This window comes from Ctenopharyngodon idella, chromosome 5 (assembly GCF_019924925.1).
Source record: "Ctenopharyngodon idella isolate HZGC_01 chromosome 5, HZGC01, whole genome shotgun sequence".
Taxonomy (NCBI): domain Eukaryota; kingdom Metazoa; phylum Chordata; class Actinopteri; order Cypriniformes; family Xenocyprididae; genus Ctenopharyngodon; species Ctenopharyngodon idella.
Window position 1 is genome coordinate 25,806,929 of NC_067224.1, and position 24,020 is coordinate 25,830,948.

The following is a 24,020-nucleotide window of genomic DNA, read 5'->3' on the forward strand; positions in this document are numbered from 1 at the left end:
ATCTCTGTCATTTGTTCTGGTCAGATGTGTGTTCAGTCATTGATTCTTTGTGTGAATGAAGGCTTTGATTAGCCACTGTAGAACACTGACCTTCTTGTTCATCATGACCCAGAAAGTGTCACAGTTGCATTCATGGTTCATAGGAAGAGATCAATGAAGCAACAGTGATTTGTATAACAAAAGTTTGTATTTTATCTATGACACAAAAACAAAGACAAAAAATAAAATTCATTTTGAGTTCCAGTATTTTTCATTAAAGCATTTACAGAATACAATTTTAACAAGCCTTTCAGTAAAATGTGATGACTTGGCAAACAGTCTTCTCTTTGAGAGCTGCTGATTTAAAAAGCAGTGCTAAAGATCAGGAAGGTTTATTTTGTATCCAAATATAAATGCATAAACATAGGAAATGAAACAACTGACATCTTGCAAATAGAATAAAACATCTTGGTTTTTATGTACAGTCCAATACATTAAAATACATACACTCACACACTTTTGGAAATAAGGAGACATTGCAGAACTGGAAATTAAAATCAAAGTGGGACAAATGACCAACTATGTGTGAAATGCATATAAAAAAGAAGTTTCCTTTCCAATCCTGAACAAAAGCTCCTTGCAGAAATGCATTTACCCTGCATACAATCATCATGGTTACATTTGCCAAGATTTCTTACCACAAGAACAATCGTCATGATTCGCTCTGATTAACAAGCCATTCATGATTTCAACTAGCTAACCCCCAAAACAACCCACAATCTGAATCCATACCTCAATGAACTACACAAAGGGGAAAGATTATAGAATTTTTCACAGTGGAGCTTGTGAAAGTGAATTAAACATCAGTTATTCTCTCAGGACAGATGAAGCATGATTGAAACAGTAGGTTGGATACCAAACATAAAAACATTAACTTAAATATAAACCAGCAATGATTCACATTATATTACACATTTTGTGTAAAACAAAATAATACATATATAATAATACATATATATATATAATTATATATATATATATATATATATATATATATATATATATTATAATACCTAATTCTAACCTTTAAAAAGACATTCTTTATTCTACAGAAAGAGCTTTTCTCTGAAAATGGGGGCAATACTCTTTATGCAGATAGACCTTTAAAATTTAAAGTTGAAAAATATATATATATTTCAGAAATTAATTTAAATCTGAGGGAGGGGCAGGCTTTCAAAGTTTCAGCCAATCAGCTCTTAGAGGACTAATAAAAACAAAAAACTCTCAATCAGCCAACCACCACCATATACAAGTAAGGAGTGAGGAATATCATCACAATATGAGGTTTAACCTACTTCTGGAAAGCAAAAACATTGTGAGTGATGGTTAAAAAGCAAAAACAAGAGAGAGAAGTACTGGGGAGAAAACAGACACTGCAAGTCTAAACCCTTTAAGGAAAGTTATAAATTTTAGATTTCAATCACCCTTTATAAAGTCATTTACAACTGATTGTCTTTACAAAATTACCTAAAAAAATCAAAACTCCTCCAGGAGTTACAAAAAACAGCTATTTTTAAACCTCCATTACAAAAAAGCATGAATACATAAGTCTGATCTCATGCTGTAAATGTTTGTCGGTCGCCCAGTGGGCTGTTATATGTACAGATGAAAAGTTATGGTGTGTTTTCAGGAGGGAACGATACACAGCACCATCATGTGCATTTAGTCCATGGAGTGAAATCAGAAGAGGAGAAACATGTCACCGCTGCTCTCATTTACCCATCTCAGAACATGGAGACATTAAGAACCTGGAAGGCAAAACACAGAGTCGCATTATAACCCCAATACTGCAAGTGCAAAAAGTTCAGGCTGTTCACATAACTATAATGATAACTATATGCAAGTTGGTTCTAATGATGGTAACAGGGTTCCATTCAAAGTGATTTCCGTGTGAGATCTGTGTGCTTAATGCATTGCTATGTTATTGACAAAAGGCAATGGACCTTTTTTGCCCACAAAATGTAGCTAATGAGACCATACCTTTACAATGACATTTTAAACTTCATAGTTTATCGTTGTCGTTCACTTCATAGTTTATAGTTATTGTTCTTGGTGTGGACAGGCCATTAGTGCTGCGTTCTTCCACAGCATCTCTCTCCAGTCCCTCCAGGATTTCACGATTCTGCAATTGCCGAATTTATTGCAACAGCCTTGCATTCTTGTGAAGACTATCTAGAAGGGCTACACTGGACAAACAAAACGAAAGCAGAACGAATCCAGAACACTAGTTTGAGCTGCGCAGCTCAGACCGTTTATCTGCTCGGACCAACAATAGACAGTGCTACGGGAGCTCAGAGCAGCGGGCTGATCTCGATCATGTGACACCATTAATTCACAGTGCTGGGAGATCCAGTGAAGAAAGCGCTTGAATATGCTGCAAAATCAATAACATCACTGTGAAATCTTTTGAGAAGCATTCGAATTTGCTGCATAATTCTCTGCTGAACCACAGATATCAGATCAAACCGTGCCGATGTGGAAACACTGAGAAACAGTGTGTCATGAACATAAATCAAGTCCATTCACCGGATTTAATGTAGTAACACTAACAGAAATAACTTGTGGCAGAAATGGTCTGTGCTTCACACAACTTTTCCCAGCACTTCAAAGCTTTAAATATTATCCAATTTGAATGTTATTTTTAATGTGATGACCAAAATTTTATTTGTTCATCCTTCATAGGTTGTCCCCATTTATAAAACTAAAAGTTTCACGATGTAGGAAAGTAAACATTTTAAAAAATAATTTAAAATAATAAAAAAATTAAAAAAAAAATAAAATAAAAAAAAAAGACAAATTACCACTGTAGTAGATGGCCGTAGAGGAGCACTTATTGGCTTATTAGCCATTTCCACACCCTAATATAAATTTTTAATATATATTAATTTATATTTAGACATTATGAATGATAATAAAAAAAAGTTAATTTTATCTGCATCTCAACTCAAGCTCAGTGCTTTACTGTCAGCCGCCTACAGCACTGCCAAATCAGGGGCTGGTGCCACCTTAGAACTTAATGACACCGGTGCTACTGCCCTCAAATGTTAGTCTGGAGCCCTGCAATGGTTCTCGAGGTCAGAAAAGTAGTAACAATATTAGAAGAATGTCGTCTGTGGTATATTTCCACTGCAAAACAAATATTGCCGCAAATTCACTAATTTTAGGCCGCAAAAATCAGAAAAAAGACCCGCGAAGTCCTGGAGGGACTGTCTCTCTGACAGTTCACAATGACAAGAGCAAATGGACAAACAGAGAGAACAAATGAGCAAAGCAGATTTTTGAATTTTGTGGCAAAAAATGTGAACATAAATTTGCTACCACAATGCTGTGCAGTTGCTAAAGTGTTCTGGGTGGTTGCTTACTGGCACAAAATTTAAAAAAGCACATAACGCTCTGGTCCCACTTTTAATTTCTATTTAATTTTAATTTAATTTTAATTAAGTCTGAGGGATTACTAACAAGCACCACTAATGAATAAACTGAGTGGATTAATAAATGAATCAATAAACAGACGGATGAATTAATGCTCACCGAGTCGTCCATAATGGAGGCAGGGTCAAAGTAGTCTGGTTTCAGCTCTGATCTCTCCCTGCGGTTTTTGGATGGAGGCTTTAGTGGGATTAAAAAAAGGTAAAGTTAAAAACAATGACATACAAAATGTGTTTTCTCTCTATGTATGAGTGTATTGACCCTGTAGTCAAAGGAGATTGGATTAGAACGACTATGTGAAGATCTGAGCAACACTCATTGTGACTCTGCTCCTGATCGCGTGACAGTGAATCTTTCGGTAAGAAAGAGCTCTCACTGGTTAATGTTGTGCTTTACTGAACTCTGATTCCTACCAGATCAATGTCCATGGTGTCGAAGTCCATGCCTTCATTAAGGTCATCCAGTCGTTCTTCTGATGACATCATCACATCCTCTACAATTGGCTCCTCGTCATCCTCCATCAGTCCGCTGCCACGGCGACTGGCAAACAAGCAAATAAAAAAAAGTAAGTATTACTAATGATATCACTACTGTTCAAAAGTTTGGGTTGGTACTTTTTTTTTTTTTTTTTAAAGAAGTCTCTTATGCTCAACATGGCTGCATTCATTTGATAAAAAAAAACAAACAGAAATATTTTGTTAAAATGTTATCACAATTTAAAATGACGTTTTCTACGTTAATATAGTTTAAAATTTAATTTATTCCTGTGATGGCAAAGTTGACTTTTCAGAATCATTACTCCAGTCTTCAGTGTCACATGATCCTTCAAAAATCAGTCTAATATGATGATTTGGTGCTCAAGAAACATTGCGGCTTAATACTTAGATCCTTTGATAAACAGAAAGTTCCAAAGAACAGCCTTTACTTGAAATAGAAATCTTTGGAAAATTATAATGTCTTTATTGTAGGGATGCACCGATACCAAGCTCGTGTACTTGTACTCGTACTGACAGAATTTTCTGTGCACAGAGACACCGGCGGCAGCAGCAGAAACAATGTCAGCCTCAAGGGTGTGGAAATACTTCAAATTAATGATGACAACACACACATTGCGAACTGCATGCTTTCAATCACAATTCGAAAAGTGAAGGCGGGATAGGCGGAATCACGCTAAATGACACAAACCAGAAGCGCTCCCCCTCGCGCTCTCTCTTTCTTGCGCGCGATCCCAGTTCTCTCAGACAGCGCACGATCAGTTGTTCTCGCGCCTGAATGGTCAAATGCACACATAGTTGTCAAAATGTCCATCGTGTGGAGTATCTCACGTAAATACAGTCGGTTATGGCTTAAGTGGACGTAAACATTTGGGTGAAAACAGGATATGTGTCAGTATCCATGGATTCGGTCTTAAAGGGACCGTAGCCTATATTTGTCATTAATGTTAATAAAACAACAAAATATGTTACATGAATGTATACATGGTAAATAAACCTACTGTATCTGAAAAAACAAGTTTATTTAATTTGTATCTCTATAGTATTTGCTGTATTGTTTGTAATTTGTTTGTAAATTTCTTTTTATATAACAACAATTACATATACATATACATATATATATATATATATGTAATTATGCCCTTTGAAGGTTATTGGACACTGTGAATTTTTTGTTCTTTAAGTTTAAAAATAAAAATTATTACTTTTTTCATTAGAGTAATAATAAAGAAGCTGTCCTACATTCATTAGTCTCACTGTGTTGTGCTTGGAAAACTGCAACATCACTTAAAAAAAAAAAAAAAAAAAAAAAAAAAAAAAGAGAAATAAATGTATACGCATCGGTATTGGTATTGGCGAGTACTAGAAAAAAAAGTATCCTTAGTAGTCCTTAAAAAATGGTATCGGTGCATCCCTACTTTATTGTCAATTTTAATCAATTTAATGTATCCTTGCTGTATAAAAGTATTAATTATTTTAAAAAAAAAAAAATATTGTACTGACCCCTACCATTTGAACAGTAATGTAAGTATGTAGATGTACACTTACATGGTGTGCTGAATGTGGCCTCTCATCTTGCTGTACTGCAGGCTTGCTCTGTCCTGCTGCTGTTTTTGGGCTATCATCCACGCGACCTGAGAACTGAAAACAACAGTTCTCAGTCAACTCTTTACTAATAGAGGGAGTACGTGTATAAATGTGTGTGTGTGTGTGTGTGTGTGTGTGTGTGTGTGTGTGTGTGTGTGTGTGTGTGTGTGTTTACTTGTAGTCCATTTGTTGGTGCGGCTGCTGCAGGGGTGTGTGTTGCGTTTCGTTGCTCATGCTGTAAACTCCCATGTACCCCTGCTCTGGGCGGAGCTTCTTTGCATCCCGCAGGACAGTGGAGACAATGTGGGGCGATGACATCATTACAGGAGTGTGTGGGCCACTCTGCTCTCGGTTGACCCACGCACTCACGTCACTGCTGCTACAGCTACTCTCCTCTGAGATACGGACAGATAGAGAGAGAAGAAAATGAAAGAAAGTTAGTTTTAACTCTGTAGAGATTATAATTAATCATTCAATTACGATTCAACACACACACACCCTCAGGCAGTTTTCTCTTGTTGGCGGCAGGTGGTTTGCTCCTGCGACTGCGGGCGGAGCTCCTGCTGCTCATGCCGCTGATGACAGATAGTGTATCATCATCAGCACCCGCTTGCAGAGAGTTCCGGTAAGAGATGAGTGGCAACCAGCAATCGTCCCTCTGCAGGGCCATTTGAAAGGTCATAAACCGCTCTAAATACAGGTGCCTGATGGGAGATGTCAGAGATCAAACAACGAACATACATGTACTTCAATAGAGAAACTCATTAAAAAGACAGTACACCGTTAACCTTCAGAGACCCAACGTAGCAGAATTGCAACATCTGTATATTTACTCAACAGTAGCTGACCACTGAAATTGATCACAACAACAGTTTTAGTGGGAAAAAAATCTCATATGTCTGTTCCAAAAGTGTTAAGAATGGCTGGCACAATTCTTTTTGGAACAATTATATATTTTGAACAGCATGTCGCATTGACATAATCCCCCACAGACAAGGCTTAAGCTAGTCCCAGACTAAAATGCATGTTTGAGCTGTTTTAACTGAAAGCAACTTGTACTGACATATCTTAAAATATGTCAGAGCCATTGCTTTGTTTTAAGATACACACCAGTAATGTTTTTGTTCTCGGGTACGTTTATAAAAGCTACTTACATACCCTAATTGAACTAAGGCCTAATCCTGGCTTAGGCTAAGCCCTGTCTGTGAAACCGGGCCTTAATGTTTTTAAATTAAGTGGTAGATTAAATTTACAGTATTTAAATGGTCAAATATTTTAAATTACTAGCTCAAACGCATTATTTTTCAAATACAATTGTGTGCTGGTCTGGATTGTGTTGTGAATTCCGAACTTTCACTTATTGTGTCCAAAAATAGTTGTGAATTTTTGCCTAAATAAAATAGTTTTTTATAACTAATGGCTTCCTAAAGACATTTTGAGGATTAAAAAAAGAATACATAATGAATATCAATGCTTGGGTCTCTGAGGGATCTGAGAAAGCAAGGGATTCTCAGTGTGAGTGTCTTACACAGTCTTCTTGTCCTGCCTCAGTAGTTTGGAGGAAAACTCACTGAGGATGTCAAGGAACGGAAGGTTGAGAGGAGGGCCGCCTTCTCCCTGTGGACTGGGTTCTTTAAATGCAAATTCTATTCCATCCCTAAAACACACAACAACAAAAAAACACACACACTTAAGACCGTCACTAAGACATATGGGGATGCCGATACCCCTTTTCCACAGATGCTGGTGACAGAGCAGTATGACAGTCAGAGGTTCTGTAAACCTCTCTTAAAACAAGCCCACATTTCTTCTCATTTAAGAGTTGAAAATTTTACTACATTTCATATTCTTTTCATTTCAGCAAGTTTGTGTACAACTTCCTGTCTACTATATGCTGTCATTAAATTACAACTTCCTGTATACTATAGGCTGTCATTAAATTAATGTTATTAATATTATGTGTATCTCTGTATTAAATCGACCATCCTGCTTTCTAGATATTGGTATCAACCTTTGAAAAACCCATTTCAGTCAACCACAAATTTTTATTAATTTGTTTCAGTATCTTTATGCAATCAAGAGCTGCTTTTGGTGCAATTATAAGAAGTTATAGTAAATTAAAAAAAAAAAAACAGACAGGAGAAAGAAAGTGGATGGAGTCGCCATCCAACGGTTCCAGATTGAGCCCCAGAACCCTGTTGGGGCTTAACAGCAAGAATGTTTGAGTTTTCTTACTTGTGGAGCATTGCAATGGCCTCTCTGGTTTTAAGTTGATCGAGTCCAAACGTGAGCGAGAAGCGTCTGGCCAGTTCTTTAATCCCACAGAATGCAGATGCAGAACGATCAAAGTTACAGCCTAGATCACTCAGCATCTCATTAAACAGCTGAAATACACACATCAGCCTTCTGTTATTCAGTGTTGCTGGCAGAGCTGGTCTGTGTAAGGAGGAAGCGCTATCTCACCTGCTGCAGGCTGAGGATCAGAGTCTTGGCACACTGAATCTTGTCGATCTGACGAGCCTTACTCATGGTCTCCTTAATGATGTCACCGTAATCATTATAGTACTACACACAGACAGAGACAGAGAGTCACTATAAGCTTCAAGTAACACAGAGAACTGTGTCGGAGCGATAGCTTTGTGGTCAACGCTCCGACTTGTAGCAAGGTTGCGCTTCGAGTTTATCTCCCAGCTCACGGATCTTTCCTGATTCCATCCCCCCCACCACCTCTCTCTCTCCCACTTCACTTCATGTCTACTATTTACTAGCCTATCTCAATAAAGGCAAGACACCAAAAATAAATCTTTACATTAAAAAACAGGACTGTTACAGCAACTGTGTGTGGGACTCACTCTCATGTACTGTTTGAAGACATCTGCTCCTGTTTTCATGTCCACCACATTGTAGATGATCAATTTACAGAAGGCGGCCAGTAAATTCCTGCGTCTGTGGAGCGCCTCAATCTTACCGGCCTCATCGTCTGCAAGACACACCCCAGAAATGAATGAACTGGGACTGGATAGTGAAAAAGCAGCCAATAATTGTGCAGAATAAAATAATAATTTGTACGTTTTTCATTCTTTCCATTTTCATTCGATTTAAAAAAAAAAAATAATAATAATAATAATAAAATAAAATAAAAACGAAGATGAAAATATAAAATAAAAATTTTTTGACTGCTAGTGTATGGTTTTTTTTTTTTTTTTGGTGATGTTAGTTGTGCAGAAATTATGACTATGCATTACAAATCAACAGCTGATCATGCCTCTGGAACAAAAACTGCATACATGCTGTTATACACTCAAATCCACTTTAAAGTGGATCAGAACAGTCTTCTGTCCACTTTGTATTTTTTTGTTGTTCACCTGTGCTGCTGTCCTCGTCCTGGTCGACAAACACGTGATCGAGGATGAAGTTGAGTAGTTCGCTCTCTAAAGATGCATCTGGAGTGAACACCAGGGGCTCTAAAGCTTCCCGCCCCGACGCCACAATCTGATAACTGAAGATCAGGAGCGCATCGCAGAGAATAGTGAAGGCCTGCAACACACAGACACACACATTTCATTTTCCAAGAATCCCCTATGCATGAAAGGATGCGTGGTCTGTGTCAGACTCACCTGTTCTTTGACAGCGGTGCTGATGCTGTTAAGGTACCTCTGACACATCAGACAGAAGGCTCTCACCTGCCTCCTCAACAGCACCATATCATCCTGAAATGGAACAAATGTGTCACCCTAAACACTCTAAATGACAGTCTCACACAGGTCTGGGCATGCATGTGTGTGTTGTACCTTATTGGCACTGCCCTCTGAGACTTTAGCCAAGTGCCAGAGTATGACATAGTGAGTGCACTGGAGTGCATGAGCCACGATCTATAAAAACAAAACAAAACAAAACAAAACAATTAAATAACAACGAAAGTGTTTGAAGTGAGGTCAAAGAGTTTAGGGCAGAGTCAAACACACAGGCCACATGACCAAATATGGCCTGTAGAGAAGTCTAGTAGGGTCTGTTGGATGGTTTAAGGAAAAAGTTTAATAGAATTTTTTGAAAAAAAAATTTTTTAATTAAAGGGGTTATCTGTACTGCTTACTGCTGTAGCTAAAAACAGAATATTATCAATACAATAAAAGGAACATTTTTTTTTTTTTTTTTTTTTTAGCAAAAATGAGAGTTAAATTTGTATTAAAAAAAAAAATACAAAAAGTGCTGAACACAAAAGAAGATATTTTGAAGAATATGGGTATCCCTGGGCCTGTTTGGTTACCGACATTCTTCAAAATATCTTCTTTTGTGTTCAGCAGAAGAAAGAAATTCATACAGGTTTGGAACAACTTGAGGGTGAGTAAATGATTACAGAATTTTTATATTTTGGGTGAACAGAACTATCCCTTTAATACTGATTTGATGCTTACAGAGTATGACTCAGATGCTGGACTGTTATTAAATTATTTTGTGCCCCTAACTTTGTGTTAATGTTCAGTTATCAAGCCAAGACCACTGAATAGTTTTCTCTTTTTCTTCACAAAATTGTTGCTTAAATAATGGGGACCTATTATGCCCCCTTTTACAAGACGTAAAATAAGTCTCTGATGTCCCCAGAGTGTGTATGTGAAGTTTTAGATCAAAATACACCAGCATAGCATGTTAAAATTGCCACTTTTTGGGGGTGAGCAAAAACGCTCCGTTTCAGTTTGTGCCTTTTAAATGCAAATGAGCTGCTGCGCTCAGCCTAAGAGGGCGGAGCTTCAAGAGCTCATTTTCCGGTGTCAGGAGTCAGTCAGGACGCACTATAATGTCAGAAACTGCGAATATATGCTGCATGGAGATAGAACAGGTATAGTTTAGTTTAATTACGGTTATAACTTATATTGTCCTTATATTGTTTTTATCCACTATATTAGTACAAGCCAGTTTACCGATGAGTTTTATAACGTTTATTGTACTTCACACAAAATATGTCTGTTTTCACTCTAGAAAGTCACTGTAAGAGCTTAATAAAACACAGTGCAAGTGTGCATTAAAATATTATCCATAAACTCTCTCTCTCTCCCTTGCATTATCATCAACATACACAGCGAAGTACACAGAAACACTCGTCACAACTTACAGTAAACAAATATATAAAGACCTTATGCCTTTTCGGGTGGTGCTTAATAAACTGGTAAACTTTATATCCGTAAATCAACTCCGATGAACTGTAATAAAGTGCTCTCACCTTCATTACTGCCATATCCAGTATCACTCTGGAGACTGTAAGCTGGATCAGAACAGTTTGTACTGATCTATCCTTGAGTAACAAATTTTTAGCACAAGCTATGTTTTGTATTGTCCCTTTGTATTGAAAATCGTTCACAAAGCAGTCCAGTGTGAAATGATTTGCGCAGACATAAACGAATTTCATCAGAGTTGAGGGAGCATTTTCTTCGAAAACAAAATTAATCCACCTCGTCTTCAGTGGCTCAGATTTCGGGAGTAAATTGAGAGAGCTATGTGGATTAATCCATCCAGCTACAGAACACCTAAAACGCTTAGACGTTCTCGTCAGTGCAGCAATGGTGGACTGTGTACAACTCGCTGTGAACTCTCTCAGGGCGGTTCTATGTTAAAATGGCAGTGTCTGTCAACATTTGTGGGCGGGGCCTGTGGCTAATGTGACGTCACATTGCCAGGAACCTGTAAATGGCTTGTTCTGAGACACTGCTTATGATTTATGGGGATTAAAAAAAAGGAGTGGTTGGATTTTTATCATTATAGTGTGGTTGTGTACACACACCGCCAACACACATTTATGTCCAAACACCATGCAAAAGTGAATTTTGCATAATAGGTCCCCTTTAATATTCCTGAATTACCAATTTATGTAGGCAAATGTCATCTAAATGCATCTGGGAAACAAAAAGAAAGGAAAATTCCATGTGCTTCATTTTTTGTTATTGAGGCAGCATGAAGTTGATTTGGGATATCATTTAGCTGCAGAATAGCTGTTAAAATGAGTTAACCCCTGGGTTAGTAGTCAGTACCTGCTCAGGCATATCCCCGTTTTGCAGGCCAGAGTTCAAAAGTCTGTAGTTGCTGGTGAAAAGGTCCCATTTAGTAAGGTCATGGGCACTGCAGGGAGACAGACACACACATGATGAAGACACTTCTCTGGTCTCACAGAAACATGTCCAGATCTTATTTCGCAAAAAACAAAAAAAACGAAAGAATAAATAAGAAATAATAATTTGCTTATCAAATAAATCAGTGTTTTAAGACCTTTAAGATTTTAGCAAGTTAGCTTAACTATTTCTCGGTTTTAGCTCAATTATTTCTCAGTTTTGAGTATGTGTTCTTACTTGTGGAAGGCTGTGATTCTTTTGAGTGTTGACAAAACTTGATAGGCGTCATCTTCATCAGGCTCCTCCCCCTTAAAGAAACAAAACCATTCGAACTCAAACTGGGAAAATTACACAGAACTGTTATTAAACTACAAACACACACAAAACTACCACACACTAACCTCCTGCAAGACGTCCTCCAGCAAGCGGTGGAACTTGTCAATCTGTTCATCAAGCATCTGGCTGCGGACGATATCTACACGGTTATAGATGGTGAATTCCTCACTGCACAGTGCATGGAATGTCACAGAACATGCCTCTAATACATCGGTGTCTGTGTGCTTCTCCACCACATCACGGACCTGACGCAGCAGAGCATCCAGATGCTGCAGGACATGAGCGTAATTATTACTTACAGTACTACAATAACAGATCAATAACAATCAATCATTTCTTGACTTCATGTCTATTCATGTTATTAAAAAAAAAAAAACATTAGTACTTTTGGAAACTTTCTTCATGTTGAAGTGATTACTATGTGCCACAATATGAAAGTTTTATTTATTTATTTTTTGAATGAGCATAATCACCTTCTCAAGCCGACCGGTTGTATAGATCTCCAAATCAAAATACTGAGGAAACTGCAACAAATTGGTGACCTTCTCTGGCTCCATTGAATACTGAGAGAGAAAGAGAGAGAGAGAGAGAGAGAGAGAGAGAGAGAGAGAGAGAGAGAGAGAGAGAGAGAGAGAGAGAGAAATCTGTTCAGAAATCATTCGGTTTGCATTCTGATTCAGGTGGCCTGAAACATTTGGTTGGAATATACCCATGTTGTTTTATATCCAAAAAGCCAATTAATATTGCAATGAAATTTCTTTTGCTCTTTTGAAAACCCCAAAACATGCACAAAAAAAAAAAAAAAATCGTTTACATTTGTTTGCTATTCTTTTGATTCATTACACACCAAAGAGAATCACTTACTTTAGCCAATAACAGAGGTAAGGCCACAGCAAACGTTTCTGTGATCTTTGTTCGATCATCCAGCTGGGTTTTCTTTTCTTTAGCTGTCAGAACCTGTGCCAAAAAAACCCCCAGCAGAATGAGAATATAATGACAGTAAATAATGTAAATAATGGTTTGAAAATACTTTTGTGTGTACACAGGTTTGACTACACTTGTGAGGTCCAAAGTTTTGAAAATGCCTCCACAAATAAAGTGAAATGGCAAAAAAATAATAAAAATAGAAAAAAGAAATCAACCATAAATCAGCCAAATCATGCTTTAAAGTTGAAATGAAATGAAAGTAGCATCAGATCGCATCTTCCATATTGTAATGTACATCCCAGTGAAACTGATTATCAAAAAAGAAAAAATATAGGACGGGACTTGGTTCTTTCTATCAGTTGTTGACTGGATGGAGGCAGACCTGAATGCGAGCTTGAAGTTGATTATAAGAAAGGGGTGGAGTTTAAGCAGACTAAATGATTAGAGACGTCTGGCATATGTCACCAGAAAGAAGTCTTTCATTTCAAAGGAAGTTTGAGTTTAAAATGATTGAAATTATTAAATTATAATGTTAACTTTTTTACATTTAAAAAACCCACTGCACGGGGCGTCCTCACTATTATAGCAAAATCAAAATGTTTTTGTGTCTTACCCTTCTACCAGAGCCTCGTCCGATGGGTGGGTGACACTCACAAGTCTGTCTGACAGCACAGAGCATGATCTCAATCAGAGCAGTTTCCTGAGCATCAGTGAGAGCTGAAACACACAAATCATGGTGTTTAAGTGGTGTAGGTTAGAACGATTTTTAGCCAAATTTTGGTCCAGACACAAAAGACTATGAGAAATACAAATGTGTGCATTTGTACCTTCCTCTCCGGGGAACGGTTCATCCAGCAACAGGCTGATCATACTCTCCCAGTCCTTCAGCAGCTCTGACGCACAGTCCCACAAGCTGTCCACCAGATAGGCACCATGCTCATGGAGCTAAAACACACAAACATTCATAAAATCTTTAAAAACCAACCTAACCTCTCATGGTTTGTTCAGTTACTACACGATGTGTTTGTTGCGAAAGCGGAGAGTTATTTTTTAAATCTTACTACCAGTCTGATCTCATACAATTTTCAGCCATTTTAGAGAAGGAAAATACTTCATTGAAATACTAAGACCTGTTCAGTCCAATTATTTATATAACGAGACATTAAAGGCACAGTATGTAAGTTTCGCTGCTAGACATCGCATATTCAAAACAATAACAAAGGCGTAGCTTGACGCCGTGAATGAACTGAATCATAGGAGTTGTCGTCTTCACCTCCATGGAAAGCAATCCGACGGGACTCAGGCAGAAATCATGTTCAGGGATGAGCTAATGTATTAAAGTTTTATTAACATTACCGTGGTATGAAGCAAGGCGGGGCTGAGAGCCGTGGGAGGGGAACGAGGCTGGTGGAGCAAATGCCAATGAGACACCCCTACACGAGTCACGACACAACGGTCTCAAGTCCCATGGAGGGGCTCTGGAGCTTTAATTATGCATATATGCTGAAGTCAGCCGCTGCCGCTCGTTTCGTTTTGTTGTTTATGTTTATTTTACAATTAAATTTACGTTTAACATTTGCCGGTTCGGTTCTTCCTCCCTAAACTTGAACTTTGTTACAGTTATGTTTGATCACTTAAAATCACATTACTTTATTTCATTCAAATGAAACAGCCGCAAGTGCTGAATTACTACTCATAAAGGTCACTTTATTCAACAAATTAAAAGTGTGGTAACACAGCTCTGTTTTACTTGGTCAAAACAATCATACTAAAAATACATTTGAGTGTGTTAAAAGTTGTGTTATAATGTTACTCTGTGCATTCGCTAGGTGGCTGGTATGAGACACTTGTTGCACACTGCGGTAAGCTAAATCGATATTAGAATAGCATATTATTAAAATCTGGATGACTTGTATAGCTAAATGGCATGCAATTCATTTTAAAATATTTTGTATAGTGGAGAAAATGCTGTATTGTCACTACAAATAAAGCTCTTTCTGATTTTGCTATGTTAGCCACTTGACAAAATAGTGCAGTCTGATTTACTTTTTGGGTACAAACATATTCCTCACAGTAAATCAAGAAAACGAGAATCAAGAAAGAGACTAACCATGTTGAGCTACATAACAATGATTACTTTTCTGTCAATAAAGGTTTCCAAACAGCTGCTCACCTGTCATAATATATTAAAGTGTCTTTGGTGTTTCCAAATACATAAGTATATTATTATGTTTCCAAATCACATAATATATTATATGTCATAGTATATTAAAGCGTCTTTTGGTGTTACAAATACATAATATAATATATTAAAGAGTCTTTGATGTTTCGATGGTTTCTACCGAAATAAAACCGGAAATCGAGGACAACTCGGTTATAACGTCCTTGACAGGCAACACAATGACACGGGTTGTTACATTGGTTAAAATAGCTGATTTCTCTGGATTTAAACATTTTTGGAAACATTTGGGATAATGCAAGTACACAAGTCAACAAAATATATAACATTGTTCTAGTGGTTTTTGGATATTTTAATCCAAAAATCTTACATATTGTGCCTTTAAGAAGTGACATTACAGGCACATCAAGCACACCTCACTTTCCAGAAAGAACAAGACAGTTGTTCTGATGAGATTAGCATTCAAACACTGTCTGCCTCTCCTGGGCCGCCCCTCATCCTCTGGACCATGATGACTGAACAACCTGGGAACACAGCATACATGCACATGTGTTACACAAAACAGCCATATATGGCACTTTTCCACTGCATGGTACGGTGAGGTACGGCTCACTTTTTTGGTGCTTTTCCACTGCATGGGACAGCTCAGTACGGAACGGTACGGCTCGCTTAAATATTACCACCTCGGTTGAGGTTCCAAGCATGCCGTACTGACACTAAATGTGACGTGCAGATTACTGATTGGTCAGAGAGAATTGTCACTACCAGCGTCATTGGATTTGAAGCACGAGAGACACCAAACCCGCTAGATTTAAATAGTCAGTAACAGCCACCGCAGTATCATTTGTTGGTTCCACGCAGTGGAAAAGCGCCAATAGTGGAATCAGTGAGTCAGGGTGAGAGTCAGATGTATTATGGATAAGAACTAAAGGCCAAAGTATACTTCCACGTGACATCATTTTCGTCATCGGGGGTCTGCGGACGTCCGCGCACAGCCTAACTTATGCGTCCCCATGGATGGTGCGCTACAACAGCACATGTACAAGTGACTTGAGCGCTTGAAAAAAAGTCCACTAGATTTGCACACATGCTGAATGCGTTTTTCCACACTCATGGCCAAAGGAGTTTAATTTGCACATTCAACTGTGCGCAAGACGGCGCGTAATGCGGAAAATGAAGTATACCCAGGCCTTAAATTGGGCTACGCGTGGACGTCCTGATAAGGGTTGCAAAATTCCGGGAATTTTCAAAGTTGGAAACTTTCCATGGGAATTAACGGGAATATATGGGAATTAATGGGAATAAACAGGGAATTTGCAAAATTGCAGGTTAGCCTATAACAGGGTACTTAAATGTAGTTGAAAAAAAACATCTTGCAGCATAATTTTGGTTAAAACAACCAGATTTAATGCAATTTCAGTTGAATTTTTACCCTGACATTCACACAGCACACTACTTACTGCAGGGCTATTGAGGCCACACCCCCTGCATGCACTGTGCATTCCCCCAGTCCATAACATGCACATTTGATCAAAAATACAGAAAAAACAGTAATATTGTGAAATATAACCACAATTTAAAATAATGGTTTTCTATTTTAATATATATTAAAATATAATTTATTTCTGTGATGCAAAGCTGAAATTTCAGCATTATTACTCCAGTCTTCATGTCACATGATCCTTCAGAAATTATTCTAATATGCTAATTTGACACTCAATTATCAATGTTGGAAACAGTTGTGCTGCTTAATATTTTTTATAACCGGTGATATTTTTTTTCAGGATTCTTTGATGAATAAAAATTTAAAGAACAGCATTTATTTAAAATAGAAATCTTTTGTAACAGTATACACTACCGTTCAAAATTTTGGGGTCAGTAATTTTTTCCTCTTTTTTTTTTGAAAGAAATTAATACTTTTATTCAGCACGGATGTGTTAAATTGATAAAAAGTGATATTAAAGTGATATTGTTAGAAAAGATTTCTATTTTGAATAAATGCTGTTCTTTTTAACTTTTTATTATCAATGAATCCTGAAAAAAGTATCACAGGTTCCAAAACAATATTAAGCAACACAACCGTTTCCAACATTGACAATAATTGAGTATCAAATCAGCATATTAGAATGATTTCTGAGGGATCATGTGACACTGAAATAAATAACACATAACAATTGCTGCAATAAAAATATTTATTTTACATATTTACTAAATTAGAATTAATTGAATGCAAAAAAGAAATTTCATGTCATGACCAAACAAAATGTTTATATTTATGTTTGTATATGATACATTTTATATAAATATTATACATTTATATAAATTTCCCAAAATTTCCAATTAATTCCCATAAATTCTCAGAAATTCCCATAAATTCCTGTAAATTCCTGTTAAGTTTCCAAATTGGAATATTTCCAAAATTCCCCAGGTTGTGGAAAGTTTCTGGAAATTTACCGGAAACTTTCCGCCCCTCTGCAACCCTAGTCCTGATGATGAAAATTATGTCATGCGGACAGTGCACCTTCGTGTAATGCAGACGGCCGAAGTATACATTTGGCATAATGTGGCAAATGTGTTTAATCACGCTGGTATTTAATGAAGCACAGATTGTGCTGTGGAATAAAAAAAAAAAATGTAGCACTCACTTTTTGTAGAGAAACTCCCCCGCTGCCACGGCAACTGGTCGGTGGGCGGAGTAAACCAAGTGATAGACGCTCTCACAGTCTTCAGCAGTCAAGACCTCATCACTACTTCTGTGTGCACAAACAAACACACCCACAGATTAAATGGACACATCTATAAAAAAAAGAAAAGAGTATGACTGTGAATGATGAATGATCAATGCTGAACTCACTGCAGAACCAGCGTCAGCAGCTTAATGGCCTGAACAGCAACATCATATTCCTTATCCAGAGTCATGGACACAATTCGATCCTACAGAGATGGAGAAGGAGAGAACTGTCATTAAGAAAATACATTTTTCAGAATCATAAATTGAGAGTTGGTGTTGCCATATCAAGTATTCTGGTGAAACACTCACCTTAAAACGGCTTGTGAAGAGTTCCAGTCTGGCGTTGAGTTCTCTGCTATAATACAAACCCTGAAGAGCTGTAAGACACTTCAGACGGACCTCACCTTGCTGGAGAAAGAAAAATAACATAAATGGATGAGACAAGTCGAGTGAAGTCACCTTTATTTATATAGTGCTTTATACAATACAGATTGTTTCAAAGCTCCTTCAGAGTAAGCATAAGCATGCTGTTTATTTGTTTAGCTTTGACCAGTATATAACAATCAATCTGAGTGAATGTGTTTGTGATACCTTATCATACATGGTCCAGCCCACGTACTTCAGGTAACTGTCATTAAGAAAAGCCTCACTGTACATCTTCATCCACATACCAATCTCCTCAATGCAAACAACCCTGATCTCAGCAATCACATCCCTGCACACACATACATGAAAAAAATTAGCTCTTTTCAAAGAACGTGTAGTTATTTTGAAATATTTATTCATTGAATCAGTCAGTTAATTTAGTTAATTCTGAGACATTTCCTTACCTGTATCTGTGAATGAATACTCCTTTAAAAATGGCATTCATCATGTTCTCAATCTCATCCTGGTTTTCCTGGAGCTAAAAATTATAGAATCGATGTTTGAATCAGGTTTATTTTCTCATTTTAGAATATGTATGTGTGCGTGTGTGTGTGTGTGTGCATGTGCATCACCTCTTTGCGTTTCTGCAGCAGGAACTCCAGGCGATCATTGGCTCGTTTCCCGATGCTCTTGTTGCGTTCTGTCTCGTATTGTCGTTGTGTGTTGTCCAAATTGATGCTCAAATTTAGAGCAACATTCACCAAAGCAGTCATCAGTTTCATGGCTGAAATACAGTGAAAAACTTTAGGGTTAGGGTGTACAATTCATACATTTATTAATAAGAACACCCTGACTGAATCCTGCATCACAATATTCATGACATGACAGTATGTTCATGCTTAGAATATAATATTAGAATACTGCTTACACAATGTACGCTGCCTGTTTAAAAAAAAAAAAAAAAAAAAAAAAAAAAAAAAAAAAAAAGGTAAACAGTATGTATTTTACAACAATAAACATTTCAAACAGAAGTCTGCTACATTGTTGTCACATAACCTCTTTACACTGCATGTTATATTTAGCATCTAGTTACTGTCTCAGATTTTATTTTATTCATTTATTTATTTATTTTGCATTTTACATTTTTTGTGAATAAACACCTTAACTATTGGCAGTCCAACTAAATAATAAATCAGGAAGAATATGTTATATTCTGGTCCATTTATCACACTAGAAATGTAAAGTGAAGTTAAGCGCATTGCATTGTAAGATACTGTAACCAAGACTAAGCAATTAAGCAAATGTATTAAGTAGGGATGCAGAAAAAAAAAAAAAAATTAAAAAAACCAAAGCCAAAAATAAATAATAAATTAATAATCAATTAATTAATCTAACTTCTTTAATAATCAAATAGCTACAAATTAGTTGGAGAAACATTTAAATTGGACATAAGGCAGGTTTTATATCAACTCACTTGTTGTTAATAAAAATACAGTAGTTCATTGTTTGTTCATCTTAGTTCACAGTGCATTAACTAATGTTGACAAATGTTGATTTGAATAACGTATTAGTAAATGTTGAAAATAACATTAAAGGAGATTAATAAATGCTGTAGATTTATTGTTCATTCTTAGTTCACGATAACCAAATTAGATAAAGGGGATTATGCCCTTTTTTTTTTTTTTTTTACAAAATGTAATTTAAGTTTCAGGTGTCCCCAGAATGTGTCTGTGAAGTTTCAGCTCAAAATTCCTCACAGATCATTTATTATACCATGTTGTATACCCATTTTTGAGTGCTAGCAAAAACATGCTGTTTTCATGCATGTCTTTAAATGCAAATGAGATGCTGCTCACCACCCCCTGTCCAGAATCTGTCACAGCTCCTGCCTGCATCGGATACTCTGCCAAATACTAACAAGACGTCTGCTTGGTTTTGATTATGTATATCGTGATCACACTCAGGGACATTGCAGTTCTTCTTCATCATTAAAGTGCATGCATTTTAAAGCTATATCAGTTTAAACTTCTAATTTATCATTTTCTGAGAGCACACGCGCAGAAAGGCATGTCGTGCGAGTATTAAACTAACTTCTCTTTTATGTTTTATTGTGCTTAAACTGTCAAATCCACACAAGGTTGTAAAAAAAAGATCTGTGGCGCATTCCATTCAAAAATAAAATAAATTCACTGCGTCTTCTGTGCCTCAGATGTTGGGAGTAAATGAAGACTGTTATATTTACTCTTACATCTAACAACAAAACACCTCAATCGCTTACGACACAATCTTGTCACTACAGCTGCTCCGGCGTCGAGACAATGGCAGACTGTATACAACTTGGTCTATGCTAATACAGCAGTGTCCATCAACAGTTGTGGGCAGAGCCTGTACAAAGTGACATCACTTTGTACAGAATCTGTGGACGGCTTGTTCGGAGACACTGCTTATGATTTATGCTTTGTGCTGCTTAATACTTTTGTGATACATTCTTTGTACATTCCAGGATTCTTTGATGAATAGAAAGTTAAAAAAAACACACCATTTATTTGAAAAAAAAAATAAAAAAAAAATCATCTTTTGTTATTATTTAAATGTTTTTACTATTACTTTTATTTAATTTAATGCATTCTTGCTAAATAATAGTATCAACTTCTTTTTAAAAAAAAAAAAAATTTTTTTAGATATATATATATATATATATATATATTACAGACTCCAATCTTTTGAACAGTTGTGCAAGTCATAATATCAATATACATACTCTATACTGAAGAAGTAGAAGTATGCTATTCTGAACATTGCATGTTACGTAGCCCAAGGTCACCCACCTGCCAGGGTGCTGGTGTGTCTGAACGCTCGGACCTGTGAGTCGGACAGGCCGGTGAGGAGAGAGATGATCGTGTCCATCATGTACTCATCATAGATGATGCTGTACTGGCACTGTCGGACCAGGACCGAGATGAACTCACACAAGCTTAATTTAAATTTCTTCCACACAGGACCCGCCATAGCCAGTGGATAATCGCCACTGTCCTAAACACACATACGCACACACCTTTTTACACATACTCACTTAAAGTAGCTAATCTCCTCATCTCAGCACACACACTGTTTTACATATCATATATTCTTCCTATGTAAATGCCTGTGGTATAAACTCACACATTAACAAACCTCATCAAACTCTTCCGTCATTTTCCTGATGATCTCAGAATTCTGCATGTGCCGGAACATCTCAAAGCTCACAGCACCTACAACAAACATACGCATTTAGTAATGCATTCACTTGAAGCGTGCAATCTTATCTACACCTAGAGAACATACAAACACACACCTTTACAACCAGAGCAGTGGATGAAGAAGTTGATGAGTTCCAACAGGGCAGAGTCTCTGTCGGTCTTATATGACTCAATCCAATCATCCACCACTGACTGCAGAGAGAGAGAACACACACACACTCGCTCAAACTACCTCAGTTAAACCTTCTTTCATACACACACAGCCTACACAGAAAGCACACGCTGCAGTTAGGCCTGGATATAATAACTAACCACACACACCACTGATTCAAGCGATGATACATCCGAGCACTTTGACACAGAATCTATGAATGAATACAGTGCGAGATCATTGTGTATCTGAAGATGTTTGTGTGCACGCTGGTACCTGTGTGGCACTCTTGCCCAATTTGACAATCTCAAACAAACTGAGATTCTCCATGTCATTCTCCTGATGGTGGCCATTTACCCGACCTCTCACCTCTGACCCCTTCAACTTCTCTCCAAGGGTCTTCTTCCCCTTCTAGACACAAGTGGTCAAAAGAAAGGAAAATTCCATCAAACAAGCTAGTACTGTATTGTAATATTTCAATGCAAAATAATTTCAATAAATTACAATATTATCAACATTTATGGTTGTCGTAATTTCTTTTAAATGTTAAATCACTTAGCATTTATATTGGCAGAACACAACAAAAATAAGCCCTCAAAGCTTCTCTTTTGTTGACAGCTACTTGTTTATTATAAGTAGTTATCTCATAACTAGATAAGGAAGTTATAAGCGAAGCACATGAAGAGATAGAGTTTGCGTGGAGAAGCATTTACTGTGAACCAAGCCACTCCGAGACACTGAAAACACCAGGTCATGAGCTGCACGTGTGTGAATGAAAACAGTGCCACACTTCACTCTGAAACATGAAACGCATATTTTCATTTAATTCAATCGCACTAAACTATATTGTGATTTCAGTTTTATTCCAATTAATCATGCAGCCCTACTCATATCTGTTTTACAGTGTATCTGAAAGCTGTTTGGCTGATGAAAGAGAACTGATTGCATGTCTGAAATCTTATTGGATGATATGTACCTTCCCTTTTCCAGGTTTGCCATTCCGACCCTCAAGATCTTCAAGATCGGTGTCTGAGAGCCGAGAGTGTCCTTCCCTAAACAAAACGCAGCAGTGATTACAGAAGTGTGTAAGTGGAGGTGAAAGTAATTAGGGTGTGTGTTAAACAGGTGCTTTAATGTACATACAGAGCTCATATGTACTCTGTGTGCACCCATGTGCAAACACCCAAGCTGTTGTTTAATAAGTTTCCCTACAAACATGAATATATTAGTATTGTTATAGGTAACACATGTACATAATAAGCAAATAGTAATGTAGCAGATGCTGGACTTCTTGTTCAAATGTGCTTATGATTCTCATAAATACTGTCAAGGTTAGGCAGCTCACTAGGTTTTGAGACACAAACACTGTCTGGCTGGAGAAGGAGTGAGTTAGTGTGTGTCTGGTACTTACTGGTAGAAGTCTGTTTGAAGGTCCTGAGCTGCTATCATTTTCTCAACATCTTCTGTCTCTTCTGGAGTTTATAAGTGTCCCCACACTGCAGTAGACAGACCCACACAAATAAAAAAAATAAAATAAAATAAAAACACAGCAGTATGAAAACCATCTCTTAAAATATCTTTTTTTAAAACAACCATAACGACTCATGATGCAGTTACTGAATGAGGTTACTAACGCATGCGTTTGTGTGAAGGACGGTATTTATTTATGTTACTTTAATAATAAATATCAAACATCTGCTGCCATTACTGTACGAAACATCTAATCATAAAGCATTATAAAAATTCAGTTAAACGCATAAAATCTCTATGTATTCGTGTAATGTGTGAGATTTTATTGGGTTTTTAATGTTCGGTTTGATTTCCGTAAACACGGGCTAGCATGCTAACATGCTAACAGGCCTCCAGCTCCTATAACAGTCATTAAAACCGCCCCAAACCCACCAAAACAATGTAAAACTGCAAAACCACATTACAACTTTACGTTTCTTCACACGTAGCACATTATAATGTTTCAATAATTCTCAATATTCAAACTGATGGCTGAAACTGTGACATATGAACGACTCTGGGAAAATAATCTCCCCACGAACTCACAGTAAAATGTCTTTTATTTATTTTATTTGTTTCCAAAATCGCGGATATTTATGAAAATCAGCCGCCATTTCCTCCCTCACCTCCCTCAGCGTGAGTCCAGCTGCATAAAACCCGCCCAGAGCCGCTGCCGAACGGAACCGAACCGGACCTCCGCTCCGCGGTTAAGACATTAAAACATGATCCAAGTGTAACTGGCTCAGTTCTGTTAATGTTTCGAAGGTGGAAGAGACAGTTTGGTGCTGTGGGCGGACAGGAGTAAAACACAGCCTCGAGAAACCCAAAACACACTTATTACGCATCCACACACACTAGTATCCACAAACACACCCACCCACACCCACACACACACACACATACATACATACATACATACAAGCACATAATGG

The 24,020-nt window shown here is 37.2% G+C and overlaps 1 protein-coding gene across 2 annotated transcripts; it reads right to left on the reverse strand.

Moving 5' to 3' along the window:
• Positions 1-355: 355 nt before the first annotated feature.
• On the reverse strand, positions 356-23,976 carry stag2a (stromal antigen 2a). 2 transcript variants are annotated; one of them, XM_051895359.1, is made up of 34 exons: positions 23,715-23,976; positions 22,991-23,075; positions 22,556-22,631; positions 21,856-21,990; positions 21,524-21,620; positions 21,364-21,440; positions 21,018-21,222; positions 18,822-18,973; positions 18,654-18,727; positions 18,415-18,538; positions 18,133-18,231; positions 17,947-18,026; positions 17,738-17,845; positions 15,508-15,616; positions 13,741-13,858; positions 13,527-13,630; positions 12,851-12,943; positions 12,460-12,549; positions 12,052-12,255; positions 11,888-11,958; positions 11,573-11,660; positions 9,341-9,421; positions 9,167-9,259; positions 8,915-9,086; positions 8,402-8,529; positions 8,013-8,114; positions 7,785-7,933; positions 7,078-7,206; positions 6,048-6,253; positions 5,725-5,944; positions 5,511-5,603; positions 3,882-4,008; positions 3,571-3,648; positions 356-1,787 (listed from the first exon to the last, which is right to left on the reverse strand). In XM_051895359.1, the coding sequence occupies exons 2-34, from the start codon at positions 23,026-23,028 to the stop codon at positions 1,764-1,766; spliced, it is 3,744 nt and encodes a 1,247-aa protein (XP_051751319.1). In that variant the 5' UTR covers positions 23,029-23,075; positions 23,715-23,976; the 3' UTR covers positions 356-1,763. The 2 variants fall into 2 exon arrangements, with proteins under 2 accessions (XP_051751319.1, XP_051751320.1); XM_051895360.1 differs by lacking the exons at positions 22,556-22,631; positions 22,991-23,075; positions 23,715-23,976 and having other exon boundaries at positions 21,524-21,692; positions 21,856-21,985.
• Positions 23,977-24,020: the final 44 nt, after the last annotated feature.